The sequence below is a fragment of the Ornithorhynchus anatinus genome, chromosome 18 (assembly GCF_004115215.2).
Source record: "Ornithorhynchus anatinus isolate Pmale09 chromosome 18, mOrnAna1.pri.v4, whole genome shotgun sequence".
Taxonomy (NCBI): Eukaryota; Metazoa; Chordata; class Mammalia; order Monotremata; family Ornithorhynchidae; genus Ornithorhynchus; species Ornithorhynchus anatinus.
Window position 1 is genome coordinate 15974602 of NC_041745.1, and position 14007 is coordinate 15988608.

General features: G+C 60.0%; 1 protein-coding gene across 18 annotated transcripts in view; it reads right to left on the reverse strand.

The window, feature by feature from the left end:
* The window catches only part of DYSF (dysferlin), a 168494-nt gene that overhangs the window by 77491 nt on the left and 76996 nt on the right, over positions 1 to 14007 (reverse strand). For 10 of the 18 annotated variants that reach the window (XM_029083178.2, XM_029083187.2, XM_029083171.2 and 7 more), the window contains 7 exons: positions 12335 to 12376; positions 9958 to 10073; positions 9692 to 9805; positions 8472 to 8649; positions 7678 to 7802; positions 6979 to 7085; positions 864 to 1068 (listed from right to left, as the gene is read on the reverse strand). In XM_029083178.2, coding sequence (XP_028939011.1) covers positions 864 to 1068; positions 6979 to 7085; positions 7678 to 7802; positions 8472 to 8649; positions 9692 to 9805; positions 9958 to 10073; positions 12335 to 12376 — 887 coding nt within the window. The remainder of the gene's footprint in view (positions 1 to 863; positions 1069 to 6978; positions 7086 to 7677; positions 7803 to 8471; positions 8650 to 9691; positions 9806 to 9957; positions 10074 to 12334; positions 12377 to 14007) is intronic. The other 8 variants (XM_029083182.2, XM_029083189.2, XM_029083175.2 and 5 more) reach the window with 1 other exon arrangement.

The following is a 14007-nucleotide window of genomic DNA, read 5'->3' on the forward strand; positions in this document are numbered from 1 at the left end:
GCTTAGTGCAGTGCTCTGCACATAGTAAGCGCTCAATGAATGCTATTCAACAAATACTATCGAATGCTAGGTTGCCTGCCTTCCCTGGCAAGTTGCGCTCTCGCCCCGGACCGCGGAGGCATCCCCGGACGTCGGACATACGCGTGTTCAAACCCAAACGCACACACCAACCGGCAGAATGAGTGCAGGGACGGGGCAAAGGGATGGGGCGGACCCTGGGCGCGGACCAGGGCTAGCTGAAGGGAAAGCAAGCCAACTCAGCGTAGAGCATCAGGGGAGTTGAGCTCCCCAGAAACCCGCTTCTCCCTTCCCGGGGATTCTCCCCTCCAGTCGGGACTCCGACTGGCTCGGGAGGAGAACGTCGCCAGAAAGCGCAGGGCGGACGCAACGCAAGATGAACCTCGGGGTGTCCGTGACCCCGACCTCTGTCCCTGCCTATCTGTCCGCCGGTCTGCCGTTGTCGCTCTCTGTTTGTCCGCCTACCTGACTGTCTGTCTGTCACAGTCCGCCGGGCTACCTGTCTCTCTGTCAGTCTGCCTGCCTGTCCGTCACAGTCTGCCCGCCTGTCTTTCTGTCTGTCGATCAGCCTGTCTGCCACGGTCTGTCGGCCACGGTCTGTACCTCCAGGTGAATCCAGCTAGGGCCAGTTTTTTGGGAACAGAAATATCCTTTGGGGAAATTCCCGCCCGGACAGGATTGGAGACAGAGAGAGGGAAGTAGGGAGGGAAAGAAGGACGCGGCTACCGACTCCGTTGTACTGTACTCTCCCGAGCGCTTAGGACAGCCCTCTGCCCCCGGTAAGCGCTCAGTACATGTTACATCGACGATGAAGATGAAGGAGGGAGGGGGAGACAGGGAGGCACCTCTTCGACCAGAGCCCGGAGGTGCAGCAGCCAGTCTTCAGCGCGGTCCAGCAGCCTCTGCAGCCCCTGCGGCTCGGAGTCCAGTTCCTGGCGCAGCTGCAGAGCCTCCTGCGCGATGTGGTCCAGCCGCCGCCGGCGCGTGCGGTAACGGTGATGGTCAAGCTGGGTGGCCGACGGCTTGTCCTGCACGGCCACCAGCGGCTGGCTGGGCGTGGGGGGGAAGGAGGAGACGTGCACGCTCAGCCCCGTCCCCGCCTCGCCTGGACCCACCCAAGCCCAGACCGTGCTTCTGCCCCACCCGGGCGCCACCCGAACGACGTTGGGCTCCACTCGACCCCCACGCTGGTCAACCCGTGCCGTGCACCTACTCCACCCGGGAGCCACCCAGACCCCACCCGGGCTGCACCCCTTCCCCGGTCGTGAATCTGCCCCTTCCCAAACCCCGCTCCTTCCCAGGCTATGCACCTGCTCCCACCCAGTCCCTGTTCAGGCTCCACAAAGGCCCCATTTGGGCCCCCATAAACCTAAATACACACACACGTGCACCCCCCATCTGGGGTGACACGTCGTATGACCAAGCTGCCCCAAAGGGAAACCCTCCAGTCATCCCAGAGGGGCCCGTAGGGCCCAGGCCAGGAGGCTCAGACCCCTTTTCCCCCCGGGACCTTCCCGCTATTCCCACTCCTCCCGCCTCCAGCCCTCCCAACCAGTCACAGCACTCTGCCCACGGCGTTGGCCCGGTGCAGTGTTCTGTGCGTGGGAGGTGCCCAGCAGAGTGCTTTGCACACGGTAGGCATCCCGTGATAGGCTCAAGAATCACGAATGTGGCTGGCACACACAGCTCATGAGTAGAGAAGCGGGATTTTTAGGAAGCTATTTGCTGTTCTTTAATTCCACTGCATCCCACCTGGGTATCTTATATAATGAGCACTTACCTAATAACCACCCTCTAGACTGTAAACCTGTGGCGGGCGGGGAATGCATCTGTCTACTGTCGTAGTGTAATCGCCCAAGTGCTCAGTACAGTGCTCTGCACACAGTAAGCACCCAAAAGATACGACCGAATGAACGATTAATAATATTATTAGTAAAAGGCTGGGCTCGGGTGGGGCCGGGCTCGGGTGGGGCTGGACTGGGGCTGGGGCTGCGGAGGAGGTTTGAGTAGAGATGGGGCAGGGCTGGGAATGAGACTCACACCCCTCCCCGTCTCAGAAACCCATAACCTCGGCGTCATCTTCGGCTCTTCTCTCTTATTCAACCCACATGGTCAATCTGTCACCAGATCACGTCGGTTCAACCTTCACAACATCGCTAAAATCTACCCTTTCCTCTCCAACCGAATCTCTACCCTGTTCATCTAAGCATTTCCCCCATCTCGCCCGAATACCGCATCAGCCTCTTCGATGACCTCCCCGTCTCCTGTCCCTCTCCACACCAGTCCATACTTCACCCCACTACCCAGTTCATTTTGTACGAAGCCGTTCGGTCCGTGTTTCCCCACTCCTCAAGAACCTCCGGAGGTTGCCCATCCATCTCCACATCAAGCGGAAACTCCTTACCGTGGCTTTAAAGCACTCAATCATCTTGCCCCCTCTTAGCTTACCTCCCTGATTTCCTACTACAGCCCAACCGGCACACCTCGCTCCTCTACTGCCAACCTTCTCGCGGTTCCTCGATCTCCTCTGCCTCGCCACCGACCTCTCGCCCGCATCCTGCCTCTGGCCTGGAACGCCCTCCTTCTTCACGTCCAACGGACGATCACCCTCCTCACCTTCAAAGCCTTATTAAAAGCGCATCTCCTCCAAGAGGCCTTCCCCGACTAAGCCCTCATTTCCTCTTCTCCCACTCCCTTCCGGGTCGCCCTTGCAGTTGGATTTGCGCCCTTTATCCCCGCCCCCTCAGCCTCACAGCACTTAGGTACATATCCGTAGTTTATTTATGGATATTAATGTCTGTCTTCCCCTCTACGCTGTCTACCAACTCCTGTTATATCGTACTTTCCCAAGTGATTAGCACAGTGTTCTGGACACCACTAAGCGCTCAATAAATACGATTGGTTGCCGGGTATTTTTAAATCATACGAGCAAATCTGCCTGGGCCTTCATCCATCTTTGCCTCCATGCCTCCCGTCTCTCTGTATCTCTAAGTCTCTTTGTTCCCTGGCTCACCAGTCCTCTAGCCCCTCCCCGCCCCTCTCTCTGTCTCTGTGTCTGTTTTTCTGTCTCTGTTCCTCTGGAAGACTGTCCGGGCCTCAGTCCTGCCCCCAGTTTCTCGCCCTGTCTGTCTCTGTCTCTGTCCGTTCAACTGGAAGGCCGACCAGGCCCTAGGCCCACCCCCGCATGCGTCTCTCTACTTTCTATGAGAAGCAGTGTGGCTTAGTGGAAAGACCCCGGGCTTGGGAGTCAGAGTCTGTGGGTTCAAATTCCGACTCCGCCTCTTGTCGGCTGGGTGACCTGGGGCAAGTCATTTAACTTCTCGGTGCCCCAGTTATCTCATCTGTAAAATGGGGATAAAGACTAGGAGCCCCACATGGGACAACCTTGTATTTACCCCAACACTTAGAATAGTGGTGGGCGCGTAGTAAGCACTTAACAAATACCATTATCATCATCGTTATCATTATTATTATTATTATCTCTCTGTCTCTATCTCTGTTTGTCTCGAAGGCCATCCGGGACCCAGCCCTGCCCCCATCTGTCTCTAGCTCTCTCTCTGTCCGTTCATCTGGAAGGCCAACCAGGACCCGGCCCCGCTCCCCCATCTGTCTCTCTCTGTGTCTCTCTGTCTCTGTCCGTTCATCTGGAAGGCCGTCCAGACCCCGGTCCCACCCCCCATATCTCTCTCTGTCTCTGTCAGTCTGGAAGGCCATCCAGCCCTGATCCAGCCCCCCATCTGTCTCTCTCCGTGTCTCTCTGTCTCTGTTCATCTGGAAGCCCGTCCGGGCCCCGGCCCCGGCCCCAGCTCCGCGGGATTTGATCTTCGGCCAATGCTCCCCAGTTATGCGGAAGCCGCCGCGGCTGCCGGGAGGAGAGGCGGCCCCAGCCGGCCCCAGCCGGCCCCAGCCGGCCCCGCGCCGGCCCCTCTGGCTTGGCAGTCCTGAGGAACGACATTTTTCCTGTTATTTTTTTTAATTGAATTTTTTTTGTAGGGGGACAAGGGAGGGGGATATCCCATCTGAGGGGATCATAAGCCCCCGGCCCCGGCCCGGGGCGTGTTTGGCACAGCCGGGCCGGTGGAGACGGATGGCTCTGGAGGAGGGTCGGGGGAGCTCCGGCTGCTGGGGGTGGGGGCCGGGGGGGTGCCCCGGGATTTCCCGGCGATCACACCCCAAGAGGTCATCGGGGCGGCGCCGGTCCGGGCCCTTGGCGCCCACAGCTGCAGCGGTCGCAGCCGCCGCAGGAGCAGGGGAGACCTGCAACCGCAGAATCAGGAGGAGGGCAAGCTGCAGCTGCAGGAGCAGGGGGAGGGCAAGCTGCAGTCAGAGTAGAAAGGGGGTGGGGAGGGCCGGGCTGGGGCCAGGAGGGGGAACCGGGACCACCACGTAGCTTGGGCCGGAGCTTTTCGAGGAGGAGGGGAGCAGAGCCGCAGCTTCCAATGTCAACAGGCAGCGCCCGACCCTCCCCGGCCTGGCCCCCCAATCCACGGCCTCCTCCCGCCCCCTCTCTGGCCCTTAGCCCCCCCCCAGGCCCCAACCTCCCCCGACCTTCGGCCTCACTAACGGTGGAGGTAAACCCGAGGCGGCGGAGGCCGCGAGAGGGGGCGGGAGAAGCTGAGCGAGAGAGAGGCCAAGTGCCTTCCCTTCTCCTGCCAACGCACCCACAGTGTGAGCGTGTGTGTTTGCGTACTGTGGCCCCCATCAGACCGGCAGCCCCCCGAGGGCAGAGACCATGCCTCTTCCTCCCTCTGGCCTTTTCCTAAAAGATTTCCAGGCGAGAAGGTAAACAGGTTCACATCAGAAGTGGCAAAATTACCAGGCAACTGAACCAAGATACGGTTCCAATCGGTGGTATTTACTGAGCACCTTCTGTGTGCAGAATGGCACACTACGCACGCGGGAGGGACCAGTCCAACACAGTTGGTAGACACGATCCCTATCCTCAAGGAGCTTAGAGACCAGCAGGGAGACAGACACTAACTTTCCTGGCCCAAAGCCCTGTCGGTCCCCACATCTGTCTCCAAACAACCCCTGGAGAGAGCGAGGCAGGGCAGGAATGGAGAAACTGAAGCCCAGAGAGGTCTAGCGACCTGCCCTGGGCCACACAGCAGATCAGCGGCCAAGACAGCACAAGGACTGAGCGTCCATGACTCCCGGGGTCAGCTGGGACAGTTCCCGGTCAGCCCCAGCTCGGCGCGCCCCAGCCTGCGGCCCCTCGGAGGACCCGGAGGAGTGGGATGGCGTGGGGTGTGGAACCCTCACTCCGGGCCACCGAGGGGGCGGGGACTCCTTCCAGGGCCAGTCAGTGCCACAGTCGTACCAGTCCCAAGCCTCCGGACCCATCTCCCACTGCTAGGCCCGGCCCTCCGGCCAGGACGGGGCCCGGACAAGGGTCAACAGAGCCCGTCGGTCCCGCTCAGCACCTGGCCCTGTGGCCCCAGACTCCAGGACCGACCTCCCCCTTCTTCAGATGTCCCCCGGGCCAGGTAGCTGGCGTGGCAGGGAGCCATTAAAACCCCCGAGGGCTCCCTGGAGCTGGGATCGGGGCACTTAGGTGGCAGGGACATGGGCTCTGGGAACAACTGAAGCTTTTGAACTGAACTGAACCCCTCTCTCCATGGTGGGGAGGGGTCCCCTTCCATTAGATGATTCCAAACTCTGCACCCACTGGACGACCAGTACACCGCTCTACTTGCAGTGGATATCCGGAAGAACACCGTACGGACAGTGGATATCCAGTTCAGTGCTCTACTCACTGTAAGAATTCAGTCAGTCGGTCAGTCTGTCAATAGTATTTATTGAGCGCTTTCTGTGTGCAGAGCTCTGTACTAAGCACTTGACACATTCCCTGCCCACGATAAACTTACAGTCTACCAGCTATCTGAATACAGTAGATGATGATGATGACGATCATGGTCCTTGTGAAGCGCTTACTACGTGCCAAACGCCGTTCTAAGCACTGGGGAGGATACGAGCTAATCGGGTGGGACCCGATCCCTGTCCCAAATGAGGCTCACAATCTAAATAGGAGGGAGGAGGATTTAATCCCCATTTTACAGACGAGAACTGAGGCACGGAGAAGTTAGGGACTTGCCCGTGGTCACTCGACAGACACACGGCAGGGTGAGGATTAGAACCCGGGTCCCCTGATGCCCGGGCTTGTGCTCCTTCCGCTAGGCCGTGCTGCTTCTCCTACACAGTGCTCTTCTCACAGTGGACACCCAGTACGCTGCTTTGCACTGAGAAGGTATAATGCTCGGCTCACAAAAGGCAACCGGTAGAGTGCTCTGCACAGGAGGTCTTTAGTACAGCGCTCTGCACACAGAAGACTCTCCGAACAGTGCTCAGAGGCCGTCCTACGGAGCGCCGAATACAACACAGAAGGTGTTTAGTCGGAAGAGACAAGACGCAGGCCGGTACTTATTTACAAGGCCGGTTTAAAAAGTCAAAGATGCTCAATTTCAGAAGCCCTCCAGCCGAGCCTCGGGAGGGGAGGCCCTCCTGTCTCTCCCGGGGTTTGGGAGCCGGCACCCCAAAACCTTCTCCCCTGCGCTTGGCTTGGCCCAAGAAGCCACCTGCCCCCCGGGCCGGCTGCGCCCGGAGCCTGCTCCGTCCGTGGGAGCCGAGACCCCCGGCCAGCCCCCGCCTTCCGTTCCCGAGCCGGGACACAATGTGGCTCATTCAAGCGAGGGGTGAGGGGTGAGGGGGCCGGGAGATTTACGACCTGCTCCCAGCCTCACCTTTTCAACTCCTTGCCTTAGCTTCGACCTCAGAAGGCGGCGGAGACCGGCAGGCAACGGGAGCCGGGAGAGGGGCCGGGGGTCGGGGACCCCCGCGGTCTCCAAAACAAACACACTCTTCCAGCCCGGAGCCCCGGCCCCAGCCAGAGAGGCCCACTCCAAGGAACCCAAGCGGGCAGCCACCGCCCCGAGCCGCCCCACGCAAGTCTCCGGCAGCTACCTGCAGTCGGCCAGGACCTCGTCGATCAGCTGGGTCGCCAGGGCGTCCAGCTCCTCGGCCGGGAGCTGGGTTTTGACCGCCAAGTGGACCTGCTCCAGGCTGGCTTCCTGGAAAACCAGCGTGCGCGGCTCAGGCCCGGAGCCTCCCTCAGCCTGGACTACCGGGGCCGGGGGGGGAGGCCGCCCACCCTTCCCGCCGTCGCCTGTGGGCCCCGAACCCTCTCCACGGGCTGAAGGTGCAGGGGGTACGGGAACCCTGGCCAGGGGCAGGGAAAGAAATCAGGCCAGGCCTCGGGGAAATGAGGCTGGGGGAAAAGGGATTCATGTCTCCAGGACCCTGAGAACTTTTCTAATCCCACAGGCCGGGGAGGGTCCGCCCTTCACTGGACACAGCAGAGGGGTGCGGGGGGAGAACTGCTGTGCAGAAAGAGAAACCAAGGCCAGAGGGATCCGCCCCACCCTCCCCTGGCCCCCCCCAGCCGCATGGGTCCTTGATGAGGCTCTCTCAGCTGGGAGCAAGTTGGTGGGCACTGTAATTTAACTCCGATCTCTCTGGGTCTCCACGCTGCCTCTCCCATCAGACTGGAAGCCCCTCAAGGGTAGGAACTATGTCTCCTCCTCCCTCTGTCCATCCCCCAGCCTCCAATACAGTGTGTGTTGGTTGGGGGGTGGGGGGGGAACGCACGCACGCCCCACTGACCAGTCTGCAGACGATGTGGTCGAGCACGTTCTGTGTGTCGGTCCTGTGGCTGATATCCTCCCAGTACGAAGACAACACCACCACCGGCTTGACGTTGCCCCAGGGCAGGTAATAGTAGTGACAGCCTGTACGCCGAGACAGTGGGGAACAGAGAACAGAGAGACAGAGTGAGATAGAGAGCAGGGAGACGAAGAGGAGAGACAGAGAGCAGAGAGAGTCGGAGAGCAGAGAACAGAAAGAGTCAGAAAGCAGAGAGACACAGAGAGCAGGGAGACACAGAGAGCAGAGAAACAGAGAAAAGAGAGGCAGGAAAGAGAGGCAGAGCGCAAAGAGAGACAGAGAACAAGGAGAGACAGAGAGCAGAGATACACAGAGAAGAGAGGCAGAAAACAGAGACAGAGAGCAAAGAGAGACAGACAGCAGGGAGAGACAGAGAACAGAGAAACAGAGAGAAGAGAGACAGAAAAGAGAGACCGGGCGCAAAGGGAGACAGAGAGCAGGGAGAGACAGATTGCAAAGAAACAGAGAAGAGAGACAGAAGACAGAGACAGAGAGCAGGGAGACAGAGAGACAGAAAGCAGGGAGAGACAGAGAGCAGAGAAACAGAGGCAGAAAACAGAGAGCAAAGAGAAACAGAAAGACAGAGAGCAGAGACAAAAAGAAGAAAGAGACAGAGAGAAGAGAGAGACAGAGAGGAGAGACAGAGAGAAGAGAGAGCCAGAGATGTAGAACAGCATTTCGGGCCCCGGCCCTGGCCGGGCCCCCCAGGGTCCTGGGTCTGGAGGCCAACGCACCATCGAAGACGGCCCGGCTGTATTGCGTGGTAGAGGCCAGGGGAAGGCAGGTGTTGTCAAACTTGTTGCCGTAATTCCCGATGCTGACTTCGAACTGGACGGCGGCGTCCACGTTGTGCAGCATGGTGGCCGAGTAGAAGGACGCGAACAGCGAGTACTTGCGCCGACGCAGGTATTTCTGGCCGGACGGGCACAAAAGCAGTCCCCCGTCAGGCCGCCGATGGCCGGGGCCGGCCTCCACGGACACGCTCCAAACGCCGGCGCCCTCCTCTTGCACAAAGGTACACGCTCATCTGCACCCTGGGCACCCGACACACTCACACGAACCCACACACGAGGGCTTAACCGGAGCAGATCTTAAACTGAAGTCGGGGTAGGCACGAGAAGGAACTTCCCTGATTGTCAGGGAGATTTAACGCTGGGCCTGCGGGGGTCTGAGGGAAAGAGTGGGGGTCTCCGCCCCTGGAGATCTTTATCCCCGCAGTGGCCTCTAGAAGACCCAGGTGAAGGGAGGGGAATCGCTCTAATAATAATAATAATTAATTTATGGAATGTTTCAGGGACTCACTATGTACCCAAACACTGAGCTAAATAGAAAATAATCAGGTCAGACATAGTCCCAGTTCAAGACAGTGTTCACAGTCTGAGGGGGAGGGTGAACGGGTATCGAATCCCCATTTTACAGAGGAGGAAACTGAGGCACGGAGAAATCAAGTGACTTGCCGGTGGTCACACGGGGGCGGGGGGCTGGGATTAGAATCAGCGTGGCTCAGTGGAAAGAGCCCGGGCTTGGGAGTCAGAGTTCATGGGTTCGAATCCCGGCTCTGCCACTTGTCAGCTGCGTGACTGTGGGCAAGTCACTTAACCTCTCTGTGCCTCAGTTCCCTCATCTGTAAAATGGGGATCAACTGTGAGTCTCACGTGGGACAACCCGATTACCCCGTATCTACCCCAGCGCTTAGAACGGTGCTCTGCACAGAGTAAGCGCTTAACAAATACCAACATTATTAATCCAGGTCTCCTGACTCCCAGTCCTGCGTTCCTTTCACTGGGCCACGCGGCCTCCTGCGGGTCCCTCCCGCCTCTGGAATCCTGGGAAAACCGTGGACGGTTCTGTGGCCGATGGGCTTCGGGGGGAGAGTAATGGTCGGGGATCCCGCCCCCCAGCCACGCCTGAAGCCTGGCCCTCCACCGTCCATCTGTCCATCCACCGCAGATACCTCGACACGCAGTATGTCGTCCGAATGGATGGGCTCCAGCCTCTGCTCCGGACAGTCCACGAGCTTGGTCTCCAGCGCCAACAGCATCCGGCCCCGGTAGGATACGCCCTCTCCCTGCCCGAGCCCGGAGAGGGCGAGCCAGGTCACCGGGTGCCGGGGCACTGCCGGACTCCAAGCTCTACCTTGGCCCAGCCCGTCCACCCACGGCCCTGACCCTTTCCCCGGCCAACGCCACCCCCGGCCCAGCCCGGCCCGCTCGGCCCGACCTTCCCGGTGTTGAGCTCCTCGTAGGGGTCCGGGAAGCCGGTGAACTCGCGCGGGCTGCCGTACAGGTTCACGTAGCAGGGCCCGAACGTGGGCAGGAAGCCGAGCCCGTCGTCCGCTGCGAGGGTTCGGGAGGGGACGGTCAGGGGTCGGGTGCAGGCGCCCAAGCACGCGGGGAGGGCGGAGGAGAAGGGCAGCCTAGGGCCAGGGTCTCAGTTTCCCTGACGGCAGGCTGGCGGGGGGCCAGCACACGGAAGCTCCAAAAGAGCCAGCCCCCTGCCCACCCCCCACCACAGTTCCTCTGCCCAACCCCGCCACCAAGGCCCCTAAAGTGACCGGCCTCTCTGACCGTCCCCTGCCCCGCCAGCCCCTCTGATCCCCGGCCCCCGCCCATCCCAAACCCTGCATCCCAACCCGAGGACCCAGTCCAGCCCCCATTTGGGCTCGGGCACTGCCCTGCGACTGCGACACCATAGCCTCCTCCGGGGAATCACAAGAGCCGCGACCCCGGGGCAGAGGAGGGAGGGGGAAGGGGCTGAATCACCCTCCTCTCGCAGGGTCCTGGGGACCCCCGACTTCCAGCCCCCCAGCTAAGACTCCCCAGATGAGTCCACATCCCTAGCCACGGCCCCAGCAGCAATCTAGGAGCCTTTTGGGACCAAGTGGCCAAGACAAGATCCTGGCTCTCCCTGCCCCTTTCCAACCCACCCGCTCTCCCAGTCTGCAGTAAAGCCCTGCACGTGGTCCTTCCGCAGCCTCTCCCCCCCCTACACACACACACACACCCCCCCGCCGGGATCAGTTCTGCAGCACAGGACCTCCTTTCTGGAATTCCATCTCACCGCAGAGACTGTTGGCCATCCGTCCAACCGTCCATCCATCCATCTGTCCCGGCCAGCGGGTGTTCTCCAAGGGAGGGGCCCATCCTAACTCCGAGCCAAACTCACCATCCACCCTATCTCCTCTCCCCGCCGACCCCCGATCCTTCTGAATACGGACACCCCAGGGGAGGGGACAGATGATCAAAATCCAAAGATAATCCAATAGCTAGCTCCCACCTCATCTCTTGCCAAGCCTATTCCCGGAGCCGAAAGAGGGTAGCTTTTTTGTGGAGGGGGGGTTGTTCTGCATTTCTCGCTGCCCCTGCCCACATCCCAAGGGAGCAGGCCACTCTCCTCAGGGCAATCCTCCTCCCCATGGCAGGTGGTCGGAGACCCGGGACCACCGCTGGCCACCTCAGAACCGGCGGCACTGTCGTGGTAGCCCTAGAGCACGGACGGATGATATCTCCTGAGAAGTGGGGGTTAGGGTGGGGGGGAGGAAGGGTCCTGCCTTTTGGTGGGGGGGGAGGGTCCCCCTGCAGGAAGGGGGCACCAGGAGGGAAGGCCCGGTGGTTGGAGGCATCACCGGGCCAGGCTCCAGGGTGCCGTCGACTCTGAGCGCACTCTCTGGGCAGCTGGCCACCTGAGTCTCAAAAGGCTCTGCAAATCCCTCTAGACTGTAAGCGCAAGGTGGGCAGGGAACACATCTACCAACTCCGCCGTCCTGTCCTCTCCCGAGTGCTTAGCACAGTTTACGTCGTACTGTACGCTCCCGAGCACTTAGGACAGTGATCCGCACATCGTAAGCGCACACAGTGATTGATTGCTCTGCACGCAGTAGGAGCTCAATAAATACTATTGATCGGTCGAGTGGTCTCAGAAAGGGATAGGCTCGGGGCCCAGCTCCCCACTTAACCCCAGGCTAGGAGGAGATGGAATAATGATAATTATGACGATCGTTAAGTGCTTCCTATGTGCCACCACGTACCGAACCAAGGCTGTGAAAACGAGCACGAGGCCCAAGGAAAAAGGCCAGGCTGGAAATTCCCCAGGGCAGAAGACGGATAGGAAGTGTAATAAATGTTCAAAATGGAAGCCACGGCTTCCAGTCATCAGGTACATCATCCAAGGGGCATCAGGAGGTAAGTAGCGGGAGTGGGGCAGACTGGGGAGATAGAGGAGAGGGCAAGGGGGAACTTATGGGAGGGTAGATCAGGAAATTTCCGTTTTCCTCGCAGCTGGGCTCAGGCAGGAATACATTTAAAACGGCAACGGTCAGAGCACACGTCTGGTCTCCCCCAGAGCCGAGGCCTCATCCACGCTCCCCCTGAAGGCTGGGACAACTTCTCCGCTCCTGTCCGTTCCTCCCATCCCACGTCTTGGTGGCTGCCTCTTCCGGGAGGCCTTCTGCGATTCATCCCCCGCACGCCCCGACCTTCCCACGCCACCTCCGACCCCGGCCCGGACATTGTCGCGTGTGCTCCCGCCCCACCGGACCAACCAAGCCTCATTTCATCCCCCTCCCGGAGATCCGCGATTCCTCAACGGAACAACGTACGGTCGGGGGCTCGGACAGGGTTCGTGGCGCCCGGCGGTTCCTCTGAAGCGTAAAGAAATGGGAAGAGGTTAGGGTGACAGCGGGGATGAGGCTGGTTACGCCGACTGCTGACTCAAAATGACCACTGCCGACCCCTGCTTCGCGTCTTCCCTCCCCGCAGAACCCTCTCCCCCTTCACATCGAGCAACCAGCGCTTTCCCCAACTTCAAAGCCCTCCTAAAGTCGCATCTCCTCCAAGAAGCCTCCCCTGACTGAGCCTTCGATTCCTCTATCCTCCCGCCCCTCTGCGTCTACTACGCGCTTGGCCGTGAACCCGGCCTCATAACACTTATGTACATATTTAGAAATGATTTATTTATATGAATAACCTCTTTCCCCCCACCCAGACTGTAAACTCATTGCGGGCACGGCCTACCAATTCCGTTGCATTGCACTCTCCCGAGCGCTTAGCCAAGTGGTCTGATACAGTAAAGGGCTCAATAAATAACACTGGTGGATGGATCGGCTGGAGTCGGGGAGGGGGCGGGGCCTGGGACGCTGTTCCTTCCATCCACGGGTCCTGCTAACCCGGAGCCTCCTCTGCTGCTGGGGTGGGGTCTCCGACCCGCCTGAATGCAGTCGCAACCATTCCTTTCCCTTAACCCCCTGCCCTTCCCCGCTTCACTGCAGCCAGTACTATGGGCTATGGGTTATAAAATGGTGCTAACCCCGGAGGGTGTTGATGTTACTCATGCCTGAGTGTCTGTCTCTCCTGCCCTGCCCAGCAAACTGTCAGCACCTCAAAGGGAGGGACTGTGTCTTCTCCTCCTAACTCTGTCCCTCCCTCCAGGCCACTGTCTGAGGTTCATGGATACGTGTGTGAATATGTGTGTGTTTCCCGCCTCCCTCTTCAGACCGGCAACCCCTCGAGGGCAGGGACCGGGTGGCCTCCTCCCTGTGTCCCTTCCCTAGTGACCACTACAGCGTGTGTCTGTGTCCGTCGGTTTGTCTGTCTATGTCCTGCCTTCCCCCATCGGCTGGCAGAGATCGGATCTCCTCCTCCCTCTGTCCCTTCCCCAGCTCCCGTTCCAGTGCGTGTGTGTGTCTCCTGTCTCCCCCGCTCCTGCAGGGCAGCCCCTTGAGGACAGGGGCCATGCCTCCTCCTGCATCCCCTCCCTCCAGAGCCAAGGACGGGGCTCCGCGCCCAACTGGAGGGAAGAGAGGGGGACAGCCAGAACCACAGGTCCGGGCCGTGCTCCCAGCCAGGGATCAGGCCCCAGGCCCCGGGCTAAGCAGGCGCAGTGCCCAGCTGCCAAGGCTGCCCAGTTGGCAGGGTTCTCGGCGCCCGGTGGTGCCAGGTGAGGCCAGCCATCCAGGTTGCATCCCCCGGTCCGGTGACAGCTCGACCCAGAAACGGGCACTGACCCGTTCCACCGGTTCCAGGTGGAAAACGATCTGGGCCTTGGGGTCCCTCTTTCCCTGCCCCCTCCCCCTCGCTGTCATTTCTCTTTATCTAGGGAACCGTTGACATCTGGAAATTTCCAGAAAAGCAACTGCTTGGGGAAAAGAAAAAATCTCCCTCTGTGGGAGGGTGAAGCAGGGAGAAATCTACCTGGAAGCAAATACCATCCATCCGTCAGTGGTATCGACTGAGCGCCGACCGCGTGCACAGCACTTGGGTGCAACCCAAAGAG